This window comes from Sturnira hondurensis, unplaced genomic scaffold (genome assembly GCF_014824575.4).
Source record: "Sturnira hondurensis isolate 20B ecotype Veracruz unplaced genomic scaffold, ASM1482457v3 Scaffold0017436, whole genome shotgun sequence".
In the NCBI taxonomy this organism is placed as follows: domain Eukaryota; kingdom Metazoa; phylum Chordata; class Mammalia; order Chiroptera; family Phyllostomidae; genus Sturnira; species Sturnira hondurensis.
This window is the reverse complement of record NW_028090067.1, coordinates 1,567,253-1,589,098: the sequence shown is the minus strand read 5'-3', so window position 1 is coordinate 1,589,098 and position 21,846 is coordinate 1,567,253. Positions and strand designations below refer to the sequence as shown.

The following is a 21,846-nucleotide window of genomic DNA, read 5'->3' as shown; positions in this document are numbered from 1 at the left end:
CCCAGATGGGGATCCAACTCCCCCCAAATTATAGCACCTTTAATCTTTAAAATACCCAAGAATGCAAGCAAGCTGGCCTTGTCCACACACCAAACTGCAAAGGATGACTGTCTCTCCCAATGATATTTCACTATCTTTAATAGCATTTGACAAGGGGAATGTTAAAGGCATGCTTAAACTCTTCTCTCTCATCAATCTTCCCCCCAAATAGTCAACTAATCAAACCCTGTGGTGTGAGGTCAGAGTGCAGCAAAAGACCAACTGAAAACAAATGCCTCACGTTTCTCTCTTCCTACCCTGGCAAAAAGAAATTTGAGACCAGCACAAATAAGACAAAACCATAAACATTCTTTTTTGTTTTTATTAAGAAAGCATGCAAAAACCAACAACAACAATTGTGAGACCATACCCCCTTCCCAGCCTGCACCGATGCAAAGCATTGTGGGTGGTAGGAAGGACTCACCAAACCAGAGACATAGGGGTTGAAGAGAGGAAGGCAGTGATGGGTGAATCTACACCAAGCAATTGCTCCTTCTGTCCCTCTCATTTTCTCCCTTATTTCCTCTTGCAGGCAGTGAGCTCCTGCGGCTTTGCACACATCACCCAATACAATACAATGACTATACTTCAAGTCCAGCAATGCTGAACCAACAAGAAAAAGTAGTATTCTTCCATTTCATGGAGGGGCAGGGAACTGAGGCCCAAAGAGGGTCGAGTTTGTCCTGTGCCACTGAGCAGGGCTGAATTTAGTGGTGGGGACCTGAAGTCCCAGGAGGCCTGATGGCCGATCTCCAGCCCTAGCCCCAAACTTCAGTTACTCTGGCAGCCCACCAGAGTTCTTAATGTGGCTAGTTTTTCCTTAAGACACTGATGAATTATAAACAAGGGATACTCACATGTATGATTTAGTCTACCCTTGCAAACCCTGTCTGGATCTGAGTAGAAAAGTGATTTACAAAAGAGGAGTGATAACAGGTAAAGGGGACATCTTAGGGAGAACAGATGGAAGTTGTGTGCAAGAGGCACCCTGATTGGAAAGAATAAGGAAGAGATGCCCAAAATAGGAACACTGGGCAAAGGCATTGTGCTGTCATCTAAGACAAAGTCTCCTTTCCCCAGTGGAAAATATGACATCATTCTTCAACCCCACTAACTGCCCTCTAACACAACAGGGGGAACTCAAGCCACTCACACCCCCACCTCTTACAAAGAACTTCAAAGACATAAAGTGCTCTTTAGCCAACTGCCCTTTCTTGCCCCTTTACTTCAGCCTCACTGGACTTCTTCAACAAACTCCCATATAGAACCCCTTACAGCGAGAAGAAGGGGTGGAAGGAGGAAAAAGCAGGAGAGTAGAAAGATAAATCTCTCAGAAATCCTCAGTAAACAAAAGAATATGATAATAAAGCAGAAATAAAGAGAGTTGCCCTGTCCACTCCATACATTTTTCCTGTAGTTTTCAGAAACTAAACTGAGAAAAACAGAAATAAAACTGTTCTTTCCCCTATGAGTAAAATTCAGTAATTAACCTTATATATACACTAAGTTCTTTGCAGCAATAAATCATGGCCATTCCTTGTCAAAGGAGATATAAGTTATCCCTATACCTTTTTCTGGGGGTTTCCCTTGGCCCCCAGTGAATACTTCACTCTAGATTATTTACCCCACACTACCAATGCCTTTGCCCCTCAGAAGACTATTGCAAAAGTTTCAGCCCCAATGATGTGGATTCCAACAGAAGCATTTGCCTACACAGTTAAGTAACTGAAATATTCCCTTCCCATGTCCCTGCCAGCTACATTTTGCTTTCCCCACCCACCTATCACCAATCCCGTTTGGTTCTCCATGACAGGTGGGAAAGAGATCCCCACCCTGTCCTAAAACATGATGAAGCGAACAGTGTTAGAAAATAAGGCAAGAAAACGAGGCGAGCAGAAGAGGACTGGAGCAACCAACCGAGAGGACAAAATAGTACTTGCTGAATGGGAAATGGGAATTGAAGAATAATTGGTAAATACAGATAAGAGCCACTGTTAATTTTCAGAGAAAATTATGTTCAAAAAGCCAAAAGGGTTCAACTGAAAACATCTCCAAAACGCTGAACCTGTGCCGAACAGCGGTCCTCCGCCCACCACCGCAGCAGAGGCCTGGCTCAAAGCCCCCGTGTCTCCCACAGAGTATGGCCTAGGGATGAGCCAGCGGACTCTGATTTGACGTGGTATTATTTACCAATTCCCGAATGTTTTAAATGTCATCACCCGGCTGCAGTATTCCACTCCACTCCGCCCAGCCTCTTCTTATTCCACTAGCGTTTTACTGTCACCTTCGGGCACCACCACCATTATGCCTGTCCCTGATGGGGAATGAGGCTCGCCAGAAGAATTGAAGATATAAAGGACAAGGAGGAGCTCAAAGGACAAAATTAGCACCATTGAGTAAAACCTGCTAAGTCACGACTGCCAAGCAGTGTTAGAGATCCCTTCTACTTGAAAATGCGGCCTCTCCAGTCCTGGACTGAATTCACAGGAACAGAAAAACAATTTCGGGCTGAAAGGTGGGATTAGCACTGAATTTCTCAGATAGAAAGGTATAAATCCGAATTTGAAACCTTTCTCTGTAGTCATCATGGCCTCACCTTCCAGCCAGATGACTTTAAATTAGCAAGGGGTGTACACGGTCAGTGGTATAGGAACAGGAGACGGGGGGTTGCATATAACCAAAAATAATAATAACAACATAATAAGAATAATACTAAAAGAATTAGGAAAAAAAACAAGAAGAAGAGGAAGAATGAGGCAGGAAAGAGGGGTTATCTTCGGCAGCATCTTGCAGTGGCTTCTCTGACAGAGAAAGAAAAAAACAGAATATATATCTATATACAGGCAGGGGGAGAAAGGGTGGGATGGGCTGCTTTCTACACTGGCAGACTTCACCATCCAGCCCTGGGCTGACAGTCACACTCTGTGATGCACTAAGTGATCAAGTCCCAGTCGAAGTCATCGGGGATCTCCTCATTGGCACCAGGAGGTGGAACCGGTGGCCGAGGGACCATGTGATGTGCTGTCAGGAAAAGACAAAGAGATTAAAAGGAGGGTGGATGGGAAGCTGTTCTGTCAGTTAGATGGATAATGTTCAGCCCCCCAATTACCATGAGGAACGCCCGGTGAAACCACTGTCCTTATCAGCCCCAAGCTATTTTTTCGTTGCTAGCCACTACTTCAATGAAGCCCTAGGAAATAAACAGGAACTAGGCCCCATGCCCATATGAGAGTTTACAGCCATTAACACTTATACTTATGAAGACTGTGTACCAGTGGCAAACAACATACAGATGTACTGTTGTGAAGCCGCAGCACAGAAATGTGTATATGTATTAAATGGATAAGGAATATGGGGACAAGGATTTAGATGCCATCTCCAAAACTAAAAACACTGGTGGTTTCACAGGATATTAGTAACTTTTCTAAAAATGAATATGCCTTTTGACCCAGCAATTCCACTGTTAGGAGTATATCCTAAGAACCCTGAAACACCAATCCGAAAGAACCTATGCACACCAATGTTCATAGCAGCACAATTTACAATAGTAAATTGTAACAAGAGTTGGAGAGCAACCTAGGTGCCCATCAGTAAATGAATGGATCAAAAAACTATAGTACATTTACACAATGGAATACTATGCAGCAGAAAGAAAGAAGGAGCTACTACCCTTTGCAACAACATGGATGGAACTGAAAAGCATTATGCTGACCGAAATAAGCCAGGTGGTGAAGGACAAATACCATATGATCTGACCTTTAACAGGAAGCTAAACAACAAAACAAACAAGCAAGCAAAATATGACCAAAGACACTGAAATACAGAACAGGCTGACAGGGATCAGAGGGGAGAGAATTTCAGGGGAAAAGAGGAAGGGTCTACAGGAACAAGTATAAAGGACACATGGACAAACACTAAGATGGAGGGGGGGAGGTGGGGAGCACTGGGGTGGGGGGTGGGCTGGAATGGAAGTATTATAAGACAGAAAACTGTACTTGAATAATAATTAAATAAATTTTTAAAAACTGTATTTAAAGGTGAAAGATCTGTTCATTTTGCACTATTTAAGATGATTTGGGATCTCCCTGGCACTACCACCATCAGAGATAGTTCAATCCCAGACCCCTGACACTAGTGGTCAGGCAACAGGAAGGCAGACATGGGCTTTATGTTTTGCACACTATATTCATTTTATTTGCCTGCATCTATCTCTCATCTAGCTTCTTTTCTTTCTTTCTCTACTTTTAGAGAGAGGCAAAGGGAGGGAGAAAGAAAGGGGGAGAAACATCAGTGTAGGGGTTGATGCCTCCTCGTGCGCCCCCTACTGGGGACCTGGCCCTGCAACCCAGGCATATGCCCTGACTGGGAATCGAACCTTGACCCTTTGGTTCACAGGTGGCACTCAGTCCTTAGCACACAAGCCACAGCTCATCTAGCTTCTAATGCCAGACACACATGTTCTAGGTATCTAGCTTTTGTTTACAGTCTTGAATGTACTGACTTTCATTATTGAAGGTGCCTGATCATTTTATTAATTAATTTATTTATTTTATTCTCACCTGAAGACATTTTTCCATTGCTTTTTAGAGAGAGAGGAAGGGAGAGAGAAGAACATCAATGCAAAAGAGAAGCACTGATTGGTTGCCTTCGTACACTCCCAGACCAGAGATCATACATGCCCAGACTGGGAATCGCATGTACCCAGACCAGGAACCGAACCTAAAACTCAGGTGCATGCCTTGACTAGGAACTGATCCCGCAACCTTTCAGTTTGGGGAGGACACTTCAACCAACGAAGCCACATCAACCAAGGCACACCAGATAATTTTGAAGTGAATCTGTCCTATTTAGTCTCCCATGACATATGCCTCACTAGTAAGTGGCCCACACTCCAGCCTTTAGAATCCTGAAGGCTCACCCTTGCCAGGAAGTGCAGAGAATGCAGGTCAAGAGACAGGAGAAAATAAAACAACTGGTGAGGGAAGAGACTGCTTGGTTAAGAGTGGAACAAGCTTTCTGGCTCTTACCTGGGCGGTTGTATCCTGCTGAGTCCTGGGTGGAGATTGGGTACATTGGTGATGGGCCAGAGTAGAGGTGGGGGGCTTGTGGGTGTCCATAAGAGTTGACTGCCAAACAAGACAAGAGTTCCCTGAATGGAGCATTCTACTCCCTGAAGCAGGGTACCACAGCGAGGAAGAAGCAGCCCTCTTCCCCTCCCCTTCACTCCTGCCTCCCCTGCTCTGTTCTGTAGCTCCTGCGGGCATGAAGGCTTTCTGCAGAAGCTATCAGCCTTCACCTCTTAGGGTGAAAAGACCTGGGTACTAGAACCATGAAAGAACATAGCTATTAGAAAGATGACAAATATGAAAACAGGGTCACTGAATCTCTCTCCTCATGTCACGGGGCTAATGATCCCGTAACGGTGGACATTCAAGAGCTCACCTGACATAATTCAGGTAGGGGTCACTTAGACACAAATTAGGACCAGAGACTTTCTCCTCCCTTTTCTTACATAATTCTAATCTCCCACACGAAGGAATCACACAGTCTCTTTCTTTGGCATTCTCCAGTATAGCACGTTACAGACAAATGTTCAGTCAATGTGGCACACAAACTAGTCCCGCTGCTCAGTTGGGACCACTGCCCATTAGATAATTTTTCTCAATTCTCTTCTGCCCTGCTCCTCCCCATCCCTTTTCATCCGAGTATCCACCTCCTTGGCCACTTGCTTTGTTTGTACCTTGGGTCAGGGCTGGCTCCTGTTTGCCACTCGTGAGGGCACAGGAGTCAGTAATACGGGGAGGGGCTGATGGCCGGTGGGAGCCCCCTTGGGAGGGCATGTGACCGGTCTGAGTGAGGAAGTGGTTGAGGGAGTCGCACAGATTGGCGATGTGATGCTGGTCCAGGCTCCAGTTCTTCTGCTCAGCCTGCCGTAGACTCTCCATCAGTTCTACAAACAGAGACGCAAGGAGCGCTGTCCTCCCAGAGGCCCCAGAGATGCCACAGCATCTCACTGTTCTGATCACATCATGAATCAACACCACTGATTAAATGCATCACCGATTATTACTGGTATCCATTAGGGCTCTGCATTTTCAAACTCTCATTCTATTTGTTGCTAAATTTGTATCATAATTTTGAACTTACTAATGAATAAAACAAAATTTCCAAGTAACTGAGGGAATGAACCATGGCCACACCACCAGTAAATGCTGACAAATACACAAAATAACGGTCCAGGTTTTCTGAATTCCTGAGAGCCTCCCCTCTCCCAGAGACAGAACTGGCTAGGATGAACTACTGTTGTGTTTTGAAATAAAGCTAAGTCTATGAAACTGAACTTACAAATCATATCAATATCATCCACCTTGTGAAATACAAAGGGAAAATAATGAAATCATCAATCCTCAAACTTCACTTAACCATCCACTTCTGGTCCTGGTTTCTCTGGGGTTCACGCACTTACACTGGACCCTCCTCTCTCCTGTCATCACTAACCTGAGAACTGCGACTGCTCAATGCTGGACCAATTGAGCCGATTCACCATCTTGAAGCTCTCCTTTAAGGAGTCGATATTAGAGCACCAGTCAGGAGGAAAGGCTGTAAAGAGGAGGGTAGATTGGGGAATAAGCGAGAGGCAAGTGTAAGGGGGCAGCCAACTCACAGCAGCCTGACTACATGCAGGATTCTGGCATCGACACAGGTTATTGATTACATTGCCAAGATAGTTTTGAAATCTCCCTCCCTGGAGATTTAGGATTAGTAAAGCTATCTATTCATTAGGTAGTGACAGCCCAGCTCATAGGCAGGAGAATATGTAAAACAATCCCAATATATCCACAATTTCTATAATACAGGGCTCAAAGTAGCAACTTCTATTGGCTCAGATGAGCTCTCACGGGAGAGACGAAAAGGCTCAGTATTAACTTCCTCACCAACTGCACCTGCATGCCAGGGCCAGCACAAGGAGGTCCTTCACCCTGCTCCAGCATCTCCCTTTACCCTCCTTACTCACCAAAACCAGTACTGTTGATAGAAGCCTGGCCTTGTGGCTGTGGCTGTGGCGGTGGTGGTGGTGGCTGCTGGCCGGGGTGGGAGTGGGGATGGTGCTGGTGAGGGTGGTAGCCTCCATGCTGCAGGGGGGGTGGATGCATGGCCATCAAAGAGGGAGGCCCGTAGCCTTCAGCCCCAGTTTGTTTCCCCCCTGGTGGGGTACAACCATCTGGGCTTGGGGTGTGCAGTGGAGGAGCACCCCCTACAGTTGAAGGGCCCTGGGCGGGTGCCTGCTGCTGCTGGGGCTGTGACTGCTGGGGCTGTGGCTGTGGTGACTGCTGCTGCTGAGGTGGCGGCGGCTGCTGCTGGTACATGTAGTAGTTGTTAGAGGGCGCCATGTCGCCCAGGAGAGACGAAAAGCCTGCAGGGTAGGAGGAAGCAGGCAAGTCACTTGGGCAATGCATTCTTCACTCAACAGGATTTCCACTGCGTTGAGGTGGGTAACCTCAGACAGAAACCACAGACTTCAAAGGGTAAGGGTGTACTGGGACAGCAGGGATCCCATTGGTCGGTAACACAGGCAGAGGGGGAGAGCCTTGAGAATGTGGTGAACACCGAAATTTTAGCAAAAGGTCAGCATGCACCTTTTTATGTGATTTTACCAAGATTTGGGTGTAGGCCTGCAATCACAGTATCAAAAGACCACACATCAGGTAAAGTTTAAAAAGCAAATCATAAAGAAGTCAAAACCACTGGGCGTCTATTCTCTCCTCTTCCTTATTGTCCCTTCACCTTCTACTCCCACCACCTTTTCTTGCATTGACCATCAACAAATGCAGCTTCATTGAGTAGTGGAGGAAGGATGGATGTGCTTCTCAAACAGAATGGACAGATAAGAACTAGAGATTGAGGCTTGCAGTCTTCAGCCATCATTAAACGCCAGTGGACCTTTTGCTGTCCTCGCCCACTGAATTTTTTACTTTGTTTCTAAGAGCCCCTCCATGTTCCTCTCTTCCAATCAACCGATCACCTGTGTTGGACTCGTCTCTCATGCAAATGCTACAGCCTCAGAACACAACTCTAGATATGAATCCCCTGGGATACAAAAGAACGAATTAATGACAGTTAAAATACACTTTCTAAAAAGTGACTCCTAACTACTTTTAATCATTCCACTCATCTCCTGCTGTCTAGGCAGGGCCACAGTATAGAACCAGATCTGATGATTCACTTGAAGTCTTGACTGCATCCCTACCTCTAACTAACTTCTTTAAAAATGAAACAAAACAGCCCTGGCTGGTGTGGCTCAGTTGGTTGGAGAACTGTCCTGGAAACTGGAAGGTTTCAGTTTCGATTCCATCAGGGCACACGCCTAGGCTGCAGGTTTGGTACTCATTGGGGCGTGTACAAGAGGACACTGATGGATGTTTCTCTCTCTCTCCCCCCCCCATCCCTCGCTCTAAAGTCAATAAGCATATCTTTGGGTGAGGATAAAAACGGGGGGTAGGAGGGTTGAACCAGATCCTCTCCCAAAGAATCTTCCAATGAGGATTTTAAAGCATGCTCAATTGATAATTCAGGAAGGTGAGTATGGACAAGATATAAACTAATATTAAGAAGAATCGTTCATTGTATTTGAAGTGATAATTAAAATAACTAACTAAAAAAGTCTTTATCGTTAAGGATGCATGTTCAAATAATATTTACAGGTAGAGGACATGTCTGGAAATTGCATGCAATTACTCCAATTAAAAAAAGAGAAAGAAAGAAAGAAAGAAAGAACCCTGGCTGGTGTGGCTCAGTGGATGAGTGCCAACCTGCAAACCGAAGAGTCACCAGTTCAATTCCCAGTCCAGGCACATGCCTGGGTTGCGGGCCAGGTCCCCCATAGGGGGCACCTAAGGGGCAACCACACATTGATGTTTCTCTACCTCTCTTTCTCCCTCCCTTCCCCTTTCTCTAAAAATAAATAAAGAATCTTTTTTAAAAAAAGGAGAAAGTTGAGTAGTAAATGAAATAAACCTAACAAAATATTGGTAATTGTTTAAATTGGGATATAGAAACATGAGGATTTATACCACTATTTCCACTACTTTTGAATCTGTTTGAAATTTTTCCTAATAAAAATTAACATATATATGCTAAAAATAAAATTAAATTGTTTTGACAGAAAAAAAACACACATACAGTAACTTTTTTTTTTTTGGCCTGACCCTTAAGGAAAGAGAACTGCTGTCCCCTAGTGGTCATCCCCTAAATGACTTGCTTGAAGCAATCAAATCACTGCCCTTCTAGCCAGGGAATTCTTCTAAGTCCCTTTCTGAAGTTAACAACCCAGACCACATGTTGAAACAGCTGTCCTTCAGAACTAAGCCAGAAGAGCTTGACTCCAAACAGTTTTCATTCATGACATGCTTCCCCTGACCAGTGATCAACCTTTCCTAATGTTAAAAATAAGAAAGGAGGGAAAAAAGAGCATGTCACCACCTGTTCAAAAATACGAAGATGACCGTGCTCCCATCCCAACTCCAGACTCACCATGCTGAGAGGAGGACGAAGACTTCTCCAGCATGGACTTGTAGAGGTTGCGGAAGGACCAGCTCAGATCCTGAAAATTGATCTCTGAGTAGGAGAATTTGAAGTCATGGTTCGTGTTATATAAGGGAGGCGGACCCTCGGCACTTTCTCGGCCTGGAGCCCCTGCAGCCGCCGCTGCGCCATCCACAGACCCTGTGCCCTGCAAACAGAAGTAAGAAAGACTTGATCCATGTCCTACGTGAGGACCCAATGCTACTCTTTAACGGTGCCCAAGCTCTCCTGCCTGTCTCCACCCTCCACCAGCTTTTCGGTGAAAGAGCATCATTTCTTCTTTCTTTATACGTTCTTATTTTGCGGTAGCCCCTTGCTCTTTCCCTATGTTACACCCATGCATTTATTTCTTTTATCAATGTTTTTACCCCGCTTCTTCTAATCCCTTTTTTGGTAATCTTTCTCAAATTCCTGCTCTCATTCTCTCACTTCCACCCCTTCTCTCTCTCTCAGCTTTCCCCTTTTCTTTTCCCCTTCTTTACCAATTTATCTGCCTCCTGTATCACAGATACGCAATACATAATTTCGAACAGACAGATATATGGCTCCATTCAACCACTCATCCATCCACTCACCCAGCCACCAACTCGTAAACCCATCCATTTGTTCACCTGCCCCTTTGCCCCCTCTGCTTCCTACCTGGCTGTAGCTGGCGAGAGATGTGGGGCTCTGAAGTGACATCTGAGGATTCCCCTCAGGAGGCAGGGAGGCTTCTCCACTCCCTGGAACACCTCCCCGGGGGCTCTTGCTTGCCTCCTGTTCTGGTGAGTCCTGGGAGAGCTGAGGGTTGCGAAAGAAAAGAAATCCATAGGCAGAAGGTTTCCTCCCAAGACCCATGGTTTCCCCTTTGCTGGTATTCGCCCTTTGCCCTGGATACATGAAAGGGCAAATACCAGCAAACGACCGAAATCACAGGAAAGAATGTGGAAGCAGCAGCTGGCTTGGGACTGACGCCTCCCCACGGCGCGGGCACTTACATCATCATCCGGAGGGTGTCTTCTCTTTCGGGAGATGTCGGGGCAGGTGTCAATCGTCCAATAAGAGCCCTAGAAGGAGAACCAGCACCACGGAGAACAACATCATTATAGCTGAAAAGTCCCACCTTTGGAAAAGTAGATGTTTTGGAGGATTTTCTCATCAAATAACACTAATATTAAGACAACGGACTGGGAAGGAAAAAAAAGAAAAATGACTGGAAATTCGCAGAGAAGCCGGAGGATGTTGGCTATTTTTGAGGAGTCAATCTGTCCCGCAAGTTCACTAAGTACACCAAACACACCCCGGTGGTGCACTCACAGACCTCGATGTTTCTGCAGAGGCAGAACAATGGTATCTAGTTCAAAGAGCTGGGCATGCCAGACACAACCCTGCCCCTGCGCGTGATCTGAGGCAAGACTTGGACTTTAGTGTCCACACCTGTCAAATGAAGAGAACGATTTATTCCGTTTCCCTCTGAAGACAAAAGTCACAAGATTCGTGCAGAGAAACATTCTCATAGAGGCTACCAAGGCCACACCTTTTACATTTAGAAAGTGTGCCACACACAAAAGACAGGACAGCAAAATTGACCTTAACACCGATATTCCTACTTTTAAAAAGAGATTTCACAATCTTCCTTAGTCACCCATATTAGTAGGGGCCCAAAAGCTTGATTACCAAGCTCTTCCATTGAGAAAAAATAAAGCTGCTTCTCTAATGAGCATAGTTTCCTCTTCTGGGTAATTAAAACAACCTCAGGACTCGGCTGTCAACTACTTCTCGCTCCTTCCTGTTCCTCCTTTCAGTGCTTACAAAGGGCAGCATCTCACCTTCCCAGGATCATCCCGAGGTCTGGGCACCTTCCGGAAACACTTGTTGAGGGAAAGGTTGTGCCGAATTGAATTCTGGGGAAGCACAGAAGCAAGTTAGAGTTGAGCATTGTGCAAAGCAGTACATTTTACAATAGAACAAAAAGGGACACAAAAGGACATAACAAAAAATCAAGTTCAAGTCTCAGGATAAACTTATCAACTCTCAACTCTACTGATAGAGGAAATTACCTCTCAGGTAGCAAATGCAATGAACTAAGAAAAATGCAGAAATTATATTGATGAGCAGTAATGACTATAAATTTGACCCCCAGGTGCTTCTGGAAGGCTGATTACAGTACAGAGTTTTTCAATCCTTCCACCCACTGACAACAGGTATATAAATGCTTCACAATCACATCTGCCCAGTTCTTATATCATTCCATCATAAAAGCACAATACTTTAAACTATTTATAAATATAATTACAAGTATAAACTATGAGAAAAACAAAAGCACAGTTCACCTTTGTTTTCTCAGCAGCCCACAGAATGGTCACATGAGGAGAATAAGAAATATTGTCGTATAAATGTGCTGGGGGTTTGGGGAGCTAGCAAGGACATATTCACAAAGGAGAAAACTGAACGCTTTCGCCCAGACCGGGTGGCTCAGTGGGTTGGAGCATCATCCTGTACACCAAAGGTCTGCAGTTTTGATTCCCGGGCAGGGCACATACCTAGCTTGTGGGCTCCATTCCTGGTCAGGACGATCGATGTTTCTCTCTCTCCCTCTCTTGCTCTCTAAACATACCCTTGGGTGAGGATTAAAAAACAAAACAACTGAATGCTTTCAACAGTCTTCAGCTCATCATCTGGTTTGTATGTCAACTGGTGATTCATAGAGTGAGAGAACGTCATTAAATCCCCATTCTACTCTGCAATTGGCAAATAAGTTGTCACTCCAAAGACTGGGAACATCCGTCTTCCTTCTTTATTTGGAAAAGGAGTCCCTGTCTTTTTTTATCTCCAGCCAAACAACTCATCCTCTCATTACTTGCTTGTTGAATGAGTTGTTGGTAAAGGACCTAATTATATTATTTTTCTTGGTATACCAATTTTCAAAAGATAATGACTATGTGCAACGAAACTTTGGAAATGCGATGAAATTCCTACCACTAGGCATGAAGGAGTAATGCCATGCCTTGCACAGTGACTTGAACATAGTAGAGTGGCAATAAATATTTGTGAAATGAATTGATCTTCTTTTTGAGGAGTCATCAGAGAGTATATGATGAGCAACAGCATCCTACCATCCCTGTAACTATACTTGGAGGCTTGGTATCACTGGAGTTTCCCTGACATACCTGAGGAAAGGGTACATGTCTGAGACAGGCCAGAGTGCGCTGGGCCAGATTACACAAAGAAACAAAAGCAGAGAACAAGGCTGTCAAAGGCTGAAAACAAGCCTTTGTTATGGACACCAACCTACCTTCCAACCAATGCCAGCATTCTTGTAATAAGGGAAGTTATCACAGATCCAGCGGTAAATCTCACTGAGGGTCATCTTCTTGGCTGGAGAGGAGTTGATGGCATAGGTGATGAGGGTGGCGTAGCTGTATCGTGGTTTGCCATCCTGGTGGACTGCTGCCTCATCTTTGCTCAGGGTGGCATTAGGATCTGTGGGTGAGCCTGGTGGACACTTGCGGCTGCCCCCTGGAGGCCCAGCCTGGGAGGCGCTCCCAAGCTTCTCAATGGTAGCCCGGAGGGTCAGCTGGGGGAGCCAGTCTATGGACGTAAGGCTACTCTCTAGGTCAGAAGCCATGGTTCTTCTTGGTTCTGCAGAAAAGTGGACAAAGGGAACAGGAAAATAGAATAAATGAGTGTTACCTCTGGTCATGGCGGCAAGTAATACTCAAATGCTAGTCTTAAAGGGAAGTGGGAAGCAACATTCCTTTCTTCTATCATTCCCTTAGTAGACTTCTCTATGAGATAGCCCCCAACCACACGGTCCTAGAACCCTCCAATGGATCTATCACCAATTATCTATCAGATGAGAGATTGGTACTTATTCTACATCTTAATGTGGAAGATGACCAAGAGGTCTCTCCCTTCTGGCAGAGTAAGAGAGACATCAAACCTCCCACCCAACCCAGCTATCCCTTCCACTGTCCTGACAGTGGAAAGCCCTACAGCATAACATTTTAAAACTATGTAGAAATAATTTTTCTAAATACACTTAGATAGCAAATCTGCCAAAGCTTATTCTTCAATTATGTGACCCTTGTTATAATTTACATACAACATCTACGGATAGCACAAGTGAACATGTAAAGAAAAAGTCTAAACAGAAAAATGCACTAATGAAGCACAAACCAACCCTTTAAAGATATTTCATATCAAATCTATTTGAGCCCACATACATGTGCGTGTGAGGCATATTAGATGTACACTAAGCATAAGTTACATGAGTAGCAGCAAAGAACAGATGTAAGACACATAAACAGGGGCCCCCACAGAGAGATTACAAGTAGCGACACAGCATACGTTACCGACAGAGCCCAGAGTCACACACAGAGGTAACAGAGCCTGCGTGGTTGCCCTCACACCTTGAGAGCTACCCCTCCGCAAGCTCCCGCCCACAGACACCTACACCAGGAAGAACTCGTCAACAAGGACCTCCCACCTCTCATCCTGCTGGGCTTCACCGAGCCGAGGAGACACCCAGCTGAGTGCGCACCGGTAACAATCAGATAGCCTGGCTAAAAATAGCCGCTCTGGGGCTAAGAACTGGCTCCCCTTCTCCCGCCCTCCTCTCTCCTTCCTTCCAAGCCAGGCACGCAAGCTCGCTGCACCTCCATGCAAAGTCCTGGCGCTGCCAAACCGCCCACGCCTGATGTTTGCACGCCCCGCTGCCACCCACACAGCCTGGGCGCTCTTTCTGGGAGAGAGGTGTAGCTAGAGTGACGTCTTGGTGGGGAAGGATTAGAACGATGGGTGACATCTGTCCTGCAGGGTCTAGAAGGGCTGGCAGGAACCGCTTGGTAGCCATTCGGCACTCCCCGAGAGCTGATGCCAGCGATCCACTGAGCACTTGCTGCCTAACAGGTTGGTGCCTGCACGGCCTCCACCTTCCAACTGGTATTTCTCCCTCTTGCCCCTGCAGACAGTCCCACCGGGGCATTTCTCTAGCACGCCTCAGATTTCAGAGTCCTGAACCGAAAAATATTTTGTATGTACTCTGAACCCACACACAGGTACTATGCACAAGCATATACATACACCTCCACACAAATCCACTCACTTTGCCATTCAAAGCTCTCTGCCACTTTGGCTGCCTACCCCTCTCCTGACTCCAACACAGCTTTCAGGCTATCAGTCACTCTTGTAGTCAGTGACTCTTCTCCCCTCGACGCTTACCTCTTCCTCCTAAGGATCGGCATTCATGCTCATCTCCCTCTCTCCCCAGGTCCCCACCTACACAATCTGTGCACACACATACAAGTACCCTGCCCTGAGCTGTCACCAGCAACACACCCACTCTACAGACTGAAGGAAACACCTTAGTGCCTCAGGGGCCTGGGCATCCAGAGACCCAATTGCAACCCAAGAACTGCTTGACAGGAGAAAGGCGGAGGATGGGGGCGGGGCATGTTTACAAATAGCTTCATAAGGGGGTTTTCCTTTTATCCTTATCTTCTCTCCCACCACCCTCCTTTTCATCCCACCACCATGGAAACTTAGAAACTAATAGGGATATTCAATCGTTCCAGGAAGTCTCAGACCTCCTAGCATTGTACTAAGTCAAAACACCACAGGCTCTGGGGGAGAGAAGGGCTCTTTGGGCAGCACAGGGGGCTGGGTTATCCCAGCTGAAGGATAAGATGTGAGCAGGGTCTCAGTGACCAGAAGGGAAGGCCTGTAAAGAAGTTTTACTCTACTCCTTACCATCTCCTGCTAAAGATCCTTAGGAAATCTCATTTTAAGAACACAGAAGCCTATCCCTGGCTGGCATAGCTCAGTGGATTGAGCGCGGGCCTGCGAACCAAAGGATCGCGGTTCGATTCCCAGTCAGGGCACATGCCTGGGTTGCAGGCCAGTTCCCGGCGGGGACACACCAGAGGCAACCATACATTGATATTTCTCTCCCTCTCTCCTTCCCTTCCCCTCTAAAGATAAATAAATAAAATCTTATTTTAAAAAAAAAGAACACAGAAGCCTGCAGTGGGTATTTTATTTGAAACAGTGGACAAGAGCATGAGAGTAGATTTGAAGTGATGAGAGGGCTTCCAGAACCGATTTGGCACGTGCCAATCGCTGTGACTTCTAGAAAGGGAAGCATTCTCAGCCTTTTGCTAGTTGTTCTATGCCCTTCCGTATCCTTACCCCGGCACCCGGTTAGGACACTGAGGTTAAATTTAACCTTTCTCCAGCACCCTCCCTGTCTGCCCTCCAGATACCGCCCTAGACTCAAAATATACTCCAGTCGTACCAGCTCCAAGACGCGTGTAGCACAAGGTCCTTCTGATCTTTCAGCACCATTCTCCTCCAACCCATCCCACTTCCTCACTCCTGTCACTTCCCCATTCGTGAAGGGCAGCCCAGTGTGAAGAGGCTCAAAGATGGAGGTTCCTCTGTTCCACTCCCAACCTGGACGCTGACTCACTAAATGTCCCTAACCACCCCTCGCCCCCTGAAGTTTTGAGGCCTCGGTTTCCCCTGTCAATAAAAGGGATAAAGTCATAAACACTGCCAAAGCTTCATCCCTGGAGGGAAGTGAATGAAGCTGAATGACCTCGTGGCTGCCACAAATTCCACGCTCCCCAAAATAATGGCATGAGGCTAATGTTCAGGGCTATTATTAGAAAGGCAAACAAGAGGTACTTCCATTTCTCAGGCCAACCAACCTAGTTACCCAGACCTCTCTCTCCAGGTGGGCCTCGTGCCACTGGGCTTGGGCAGAACCTGAGTCAGGCCACATTCTTCTCTGCGTGCTGGAAGACTGAAAGGAAATACCCACAGAAACTGGGAAAGGCAGCCAAAGGGCAGGCTCCATCACATCCACAGGGCGTCTAATGAGACTACAGTACTGGGAGAAAGGCAAAGAAAAACAGAAAGATATTCTGTTGGAGTGGAAGACTGATCCCAAATGAGATGTGTAAGATCCAAAATTATAGCCACAGCTTTCTTCCCATTTTATCTGCAAGGCCAGTAATTGTTCTCTGGATGGTGCCAAGGTCAGGTATTAAAGAGTGATAACTTCCTGCTTTGTACATACTGCCAAACCTAATAGAGCAGTAGCTAAGTTAACTATATTACCAATTACTAGTCAGGCTGCCTCGGTTTCAGTCCTGGCTCCACTACCTATGGGCTGTGCAACTTCAGGCAAATCACTTAACCACTGGGCACTGTGGTTTTTCCATCTATAAACCAGAGATGGTAACAGTACCTACAGAGGGTTGTTGTGAGAATTACCCTGAGTTAATATTCTTAAAGCCCTTAGTAGGTATAACTATTACTACTTTTGAATGGGGAAAAGAACATTAGAAATTAAAAATTAGAAAACTAACAGATTATAGAGGTAAGACTGGAAGCAGAAAGCCTGTGGTGGTTTACACACTGCAAAGCCTACACTCCGTTCGAAATATTTTCAGGACATCAGAATCTCAAGCTTTTGCTTTGGGGATAGCATCACTCCAGTGCTGACCAGTGCCAGGACCAAGTACACTCCAAGGATGAAGAAATGGAGGAATATCATCTCTCATTTTTCAGGGGGCACAAGGTCTCGCCATGACATGATCTGGAAAACAGCACTCTCTCAACCACAGTTTATTCAGCCCCAGAGCCATGTGCTTCTGATATGGCAGAGGCCAGGAGGATTAGGGAAACTCAGAGCGAGCAGGGCCAATGAGGCTGTGTGTGGTGGTGGCACACCTAGGGGCACTGTGCTGCTGTCCCCTCTGAGCTGTCCACAGGTTGCATCCCGGCGTCCGGTAGAGTGCTGTGTAGGAAACAGACTGCTGGTACACCAGAGCTGTCTCTTTTCCAAGAAGTTAAGAAGGGAGTTTTAGGATTAAGAGTCAAAGATTCTTATGCCTTTGAGACCAGAGATACCAGAAATGAAGCTCTCTTATTAATAAGTTCCAGAAGAAGCGGTCCCAGCCTGAGACTGGGCTGTGTGCTGCTTGGGATGACTATCATGCAGCCATTCATAAGGACTCCCACTGGCCGGGGAAGGCCAAGCCTTTCCTCTGGCCTGGGCATCCTTACTAGGATCTTCCCCAGGTCTCTGCACAGGGACACCTTCTTCTAGAGGCCTACCAGAAACATGCAATGCCAGGTCATCGAAGGCTTGGTCTGAAAAGCGTACATGTACCCATCTCCAGAAACATACTTACTCGAAACACAGTCATGGAGACACATGGAAACACACTCACCTGAATTAAGAAACATATGCCCATCATTCTAAAGTGCAGCCACATAAACCTGGATGACAGTCGCCTCCTACACTCCTATACCGCTACCACCAGATAGCCTCCAGGACCAAGTGGTTGTACTTAGGGACTCAGGCAACTCATCAATGGACCAAAGAGAGAGGGATGAAACATAAAACCCCAAAGAGATAAAGCCTCCCACTTGACCTTGCTGTGAGGAATAAAACCCCTCACAAAGACATTTCCTAATGGCAAGGCAGGAAGGCAGGCACCCAGTTAGTGACCCCAGGGTGAAAGGCGGAGCTCTACCAAACACCAGCCTGGGCTCAACTAGAGGGATGTCCTGGCACCTTTCCCCTGGATTGTCTAAAGATTCTGGACTTTGATGCTTCCTACTCCTATCTTACAAAGGAAAACTTTAATGCAGGGTTCCAGAGACCCAGCACCCAACACGAAGCAGGAAGGGAGAAGATGAGACTATTCGGTGCTTTCAGGAAAAGGAATTCCTCAAAGGTCACATCTCCCTGGTGGCCAACTTACTCAAATGAGAGGCTGGAGAGAGGCTGAGCAGAACACTTCTCTCTTCCTAGGCGGATCTGATTTTCCCTGAGGAACTGTCTGTCAGCAAAGGACAAGAGCTGGACAGGGGACTGGGGCAGTGGTACAGGGTCAGCCTTAGGGAACAACTTCAACCCAGGAGTTGGCATTCCCCTGTGCCCTTTCTTCTTGTCTCAAGACATGTGGAGTTCCCATTCTCCCTTTGGATTTCAATGGTAGAGGTATGATTCCAGCCAGGCATGAGAATATCCATCACTACTCAAGAGACCTCTTGATGTCTGAGCTACAATGAGTGGGGGGCGACTGCTTTTCTTTCAAGAGAGCAATCATCACAGTGGTAGGAGAGAGCAATTCTGGTGGACATAAAACTAACCTAGAGTTACAGATAAGAAAATGTAATATCAATGGAAGCCGTAAACAAGGCCAGGCCATGAAACATCACCAGGACTTTAGCAAGGGCCCACTCTTCAGGTGAGAAGGCCCACTGTCCAGGTGACACAGGCCAAGGAGGGAGAGTGGTAAGGGAGTCTGGCTGGGATGTGTCCATCATTGTTACACAGTACAGATGGATTCCCAAAAAGCAGCTGTTTTCTGATATCTCTTTGCTATCAGTGTGGAAGCATACACCTCCCTAGGGACCTCCGATGAATGCCATCCCTCAGACCCCAGACACCAAGAAACCCACTTCTCAGAGTCTCGGCCACAAGATGTGGGTTTGAATGCAGGAGCTCCTTTGGAACACACTTCTCTGAGGAGTCTGAGTTATCACTCTACCTTCCCCAGTAATGAAACCCAAGAGACACCATCGCAGACCCCTACACCCACTTGTCCCTAAGGATGACAGAGAGATGACAAAAAAATGCACTACTAACCTGTCTCCAAGGTTCCCCCAGCAAAGTGAGGGAACCACCTTGCACTGGAGTTTGGGGTTGGAGGGAGCCCCGTCTTCAAAGGCAGATGAAGAGTCTCATTCTCGGTGGCTTTTCCTGTACTTGGCTGAGCCTTCCAAGCTGGGGAGGGGACTTGGGTCCCCTGAGGATGCGGAGTGAAGGGAGGAGAAGGAGGAGGGGGAGGAGAAGGAGGTCCTACCTGGGGAAGGTGGCACACCCCCCACACCCTGCCAGTCACGCTGGGGAGGAGGGGAGGAGCCTCTCCCAACCAGGAGTTGTCTCCTCCCCCTTGGGGGAGTCCCCCTCCCCCCCAAAGTGGGTCCTTCGGGAGTGGAGGGCTCCTTCGGTCTGCTAGAGATCTGAGCGGAGGGGCTCTGCCCTGTTCCACTGTCTAGGTACAAGGAAGTTGAGGGGAGTTCTTGCCCACACCCGAAAGGCTGAAAGCCGCCTCCTCTTCTTTCCCCGGAGTGTCCCCTGCCTCTGTGAGTACTGGCGAGGATGCAGGGTGCCTATTCCACAGGCTCACCCCCTTTTCTCTTTGCCTCGAAAGTCCCGAAGCGCTGAGAGTGTGTTTGGAGGGGTGGAGGCACGCGGGGCGGTCTCACTCCGCTTCCTTAGAAAGGATCGTCCCCCTTTTACTTCTGAAGGTCTATCCCCGGGCCAGTATGGGGATTTTCCTCGCCTCCAGGAAGGAGGGACTTGTCCCCCGCAGGGGTCTCTTCTTTCCCTCGCCCGGATGGTAAGGGTCTTCTCTTCCACAGGGAGGGAGGTGGCTCCCGTCCCCGCTCCCGCCTCCGCTCCTGGGGAGCCCCCGAGGGTGGGGTTTTCGCACTCCCCGCTCTCCCCGGCCGGCCTGGGCAGCAGGGTCCGGGAGGCCGCGGCTCCGCACCCCCGTCACTGGCTACTGGGGCGGCAGCGCCTCTTCCAGCCGCGTCCCGTCGGGTCCGCTCACTCCGCGCGTGGGGCTCCCCGCGCTGCCGCCTCCTGGGCTCCAGCCAGTCCGGGCTCCCGGGGAGTCAGAAGGCGGACGGACAGTGTCAGGGCTCGGCTCGGGCTCGGGCTCGGCTCGGCTCCGCTGCAGGCCCCGGCTCCTCCCCGGCCTCCGCGCCGCACTCCGAGCCCCTCCCCCTCCCCCGCCCGCCGGGCCGCCGTGGCTGCCTCCCCGCGCGGGTTAAGGAGGAGCGGGCGGCGCCGAGCTGCGGGCCTCGCCGCGGGGCGGCGCTGCGCCTGGGGAGCGGCGTTGCGCCTGGGGAGCGGCGTCGCTGCACTCCGCTCCCCTGCGACCCGCCACTGCCCACGGGGACTGCCCTCAGCCCCCTCCAGCCGCCACCTGGACGCCTCGCTCCGTGCATCTCTCCATCCACCCAAGGGGCCAACCTCCTGCTCTGCACCCGGAGATTCCCTCGTTCGCACCGTACACGAACTGTCAATTCCGATTTGACACTAATTCTGGTACGCTGACCTTTTTTCATTCTGTTGATTCTATACGCAGAAGACCATCTCCATTTTTCCCCCCAGGAGTGTCTTTGATGGACTTCTCTTTCCCCTGAGATAGTTTATAAAGAATTATGGGGATGAGGGTGATAAGTGACCCTGATATCCACCTGGAGTTCAGTAAATGCTTGCTGAATAAATGAGTGTATAAAGGGATAAAAGCATGCAACTGAGAAAACTCTGAACTAAACATGAGAAAATCTGGCTTTATAAGCTTGTGCAAGGCCCTTCTTCTATGGAATCTTGGTCACCAAACAGAGGACCTTGCCTTTAAAATACCCAATAAGGGTATTTTAAAGATCAAATGAGATAATGTATGTGGAAATGCTTTTTAAGTTGTACAGTATACAAAAATATGACTGTTGTTCAGTTACATTGAAAATCCTGTATATATCTTACTGATCACAGAGTGTAGAATGTTCTCATTCTCTGCCACATACAAAATAACCCCCACCCAAAGATAGTAAATGCCACCAGGGACTCTACCGCCATTTTTCCTCCTGGACTCATATTATTTCTCTGTAGATTCTTATATATTTCACCTTCTGGCTCTTTAAACTTTTCTAAATATACTCTACTTTCTGTCACATAAAGTAATATGAAAGCAAAATATCCATGAAGTATTTGCATTGCTAAAAAAGACTACATACTCAAGATTACAGCTTGTTGACTACATTTCACATTTAGATGTTAGTCTTATGTCCTCTCACTAAATACATGACATTATATTTTATTTAAATCATATATATGTATGATTTATATATACATATATAATTACATTATATTTACAATGTGTCAGGCATTGGGCTTAGCACCCTGCATGTGTTATCACATTGAATTCTTCTAGAAGCCCAATAAGGCACTGTTCTTAAACCTATTTTAGAGATGAGAAAGTTATGACCGAGAAATATTGACTGTGTCTCCACTTCCAGCCCAGGTGGAGGTGTAGGTGGATATGCTTTGCTTCCTCGCACAACCAAAATAAGGACAAAAATCAATTTTAAAACTGCCAGAAAATCTAACTGTATGGAAGTCCAAAAAATAAGGAGTTAAAGAAAAAACAGAAA

At 47.2% G+C, this 21,846-nt stretch overlaps 1 protein-coding gene across 2 annotated transcripts; it reads right to left on the bottom strand.

Moving 5' to 3' along the window:
- Window positions 1-334: 334 nt before the first annotated feature.
- FOXJ2 (forkhead box J2) lies at window positions 335-20,389 on the bottom strand. 2 transcript variants are annotated; one of them, XM_037067923.1, is made up of 12 exons: window positions 19,268-20,389; window positions 16,311-16,492; window positions 12,896-13,242; window positions 11,430-11,504; window positions 10,599-10,667; window positions 10,261-10,401; window positions 9,571-9,769; window positions 7,055-7,453; window positions 6,538-6,639; window positions 5,780-5,989; window positions 5,067-5,165; window positions 335-3,060 (listed from the first exon to the last, which is right to left on the bottom strand). In XM_037067923.1, the coding sequence occupies exons 3-12, from the start codon at window positions 13,226-13,228 to the stop codon at window positions 2,972-2,974; spliced, it is 1,716 nt and encodes a 571-aa protein (XP_036923818.1). In that variant the 5' UTR covers window positions 13,229-13,242; window positions 16,311-16,492; window positions 19,268-20,389; the 3' UTR covers window positions 335-2,971. The 2 variants fall into 2 exon arrangements, with proteins under 2 accessions (XP_036923818.1, XP_036923817.1); XM_037067922.1 differs by lacking the exon at window positions 16,311-16,492.
- Between the last annotated feature and the right edge of the window lie 1,457 nt (window positions 20,390-21,846).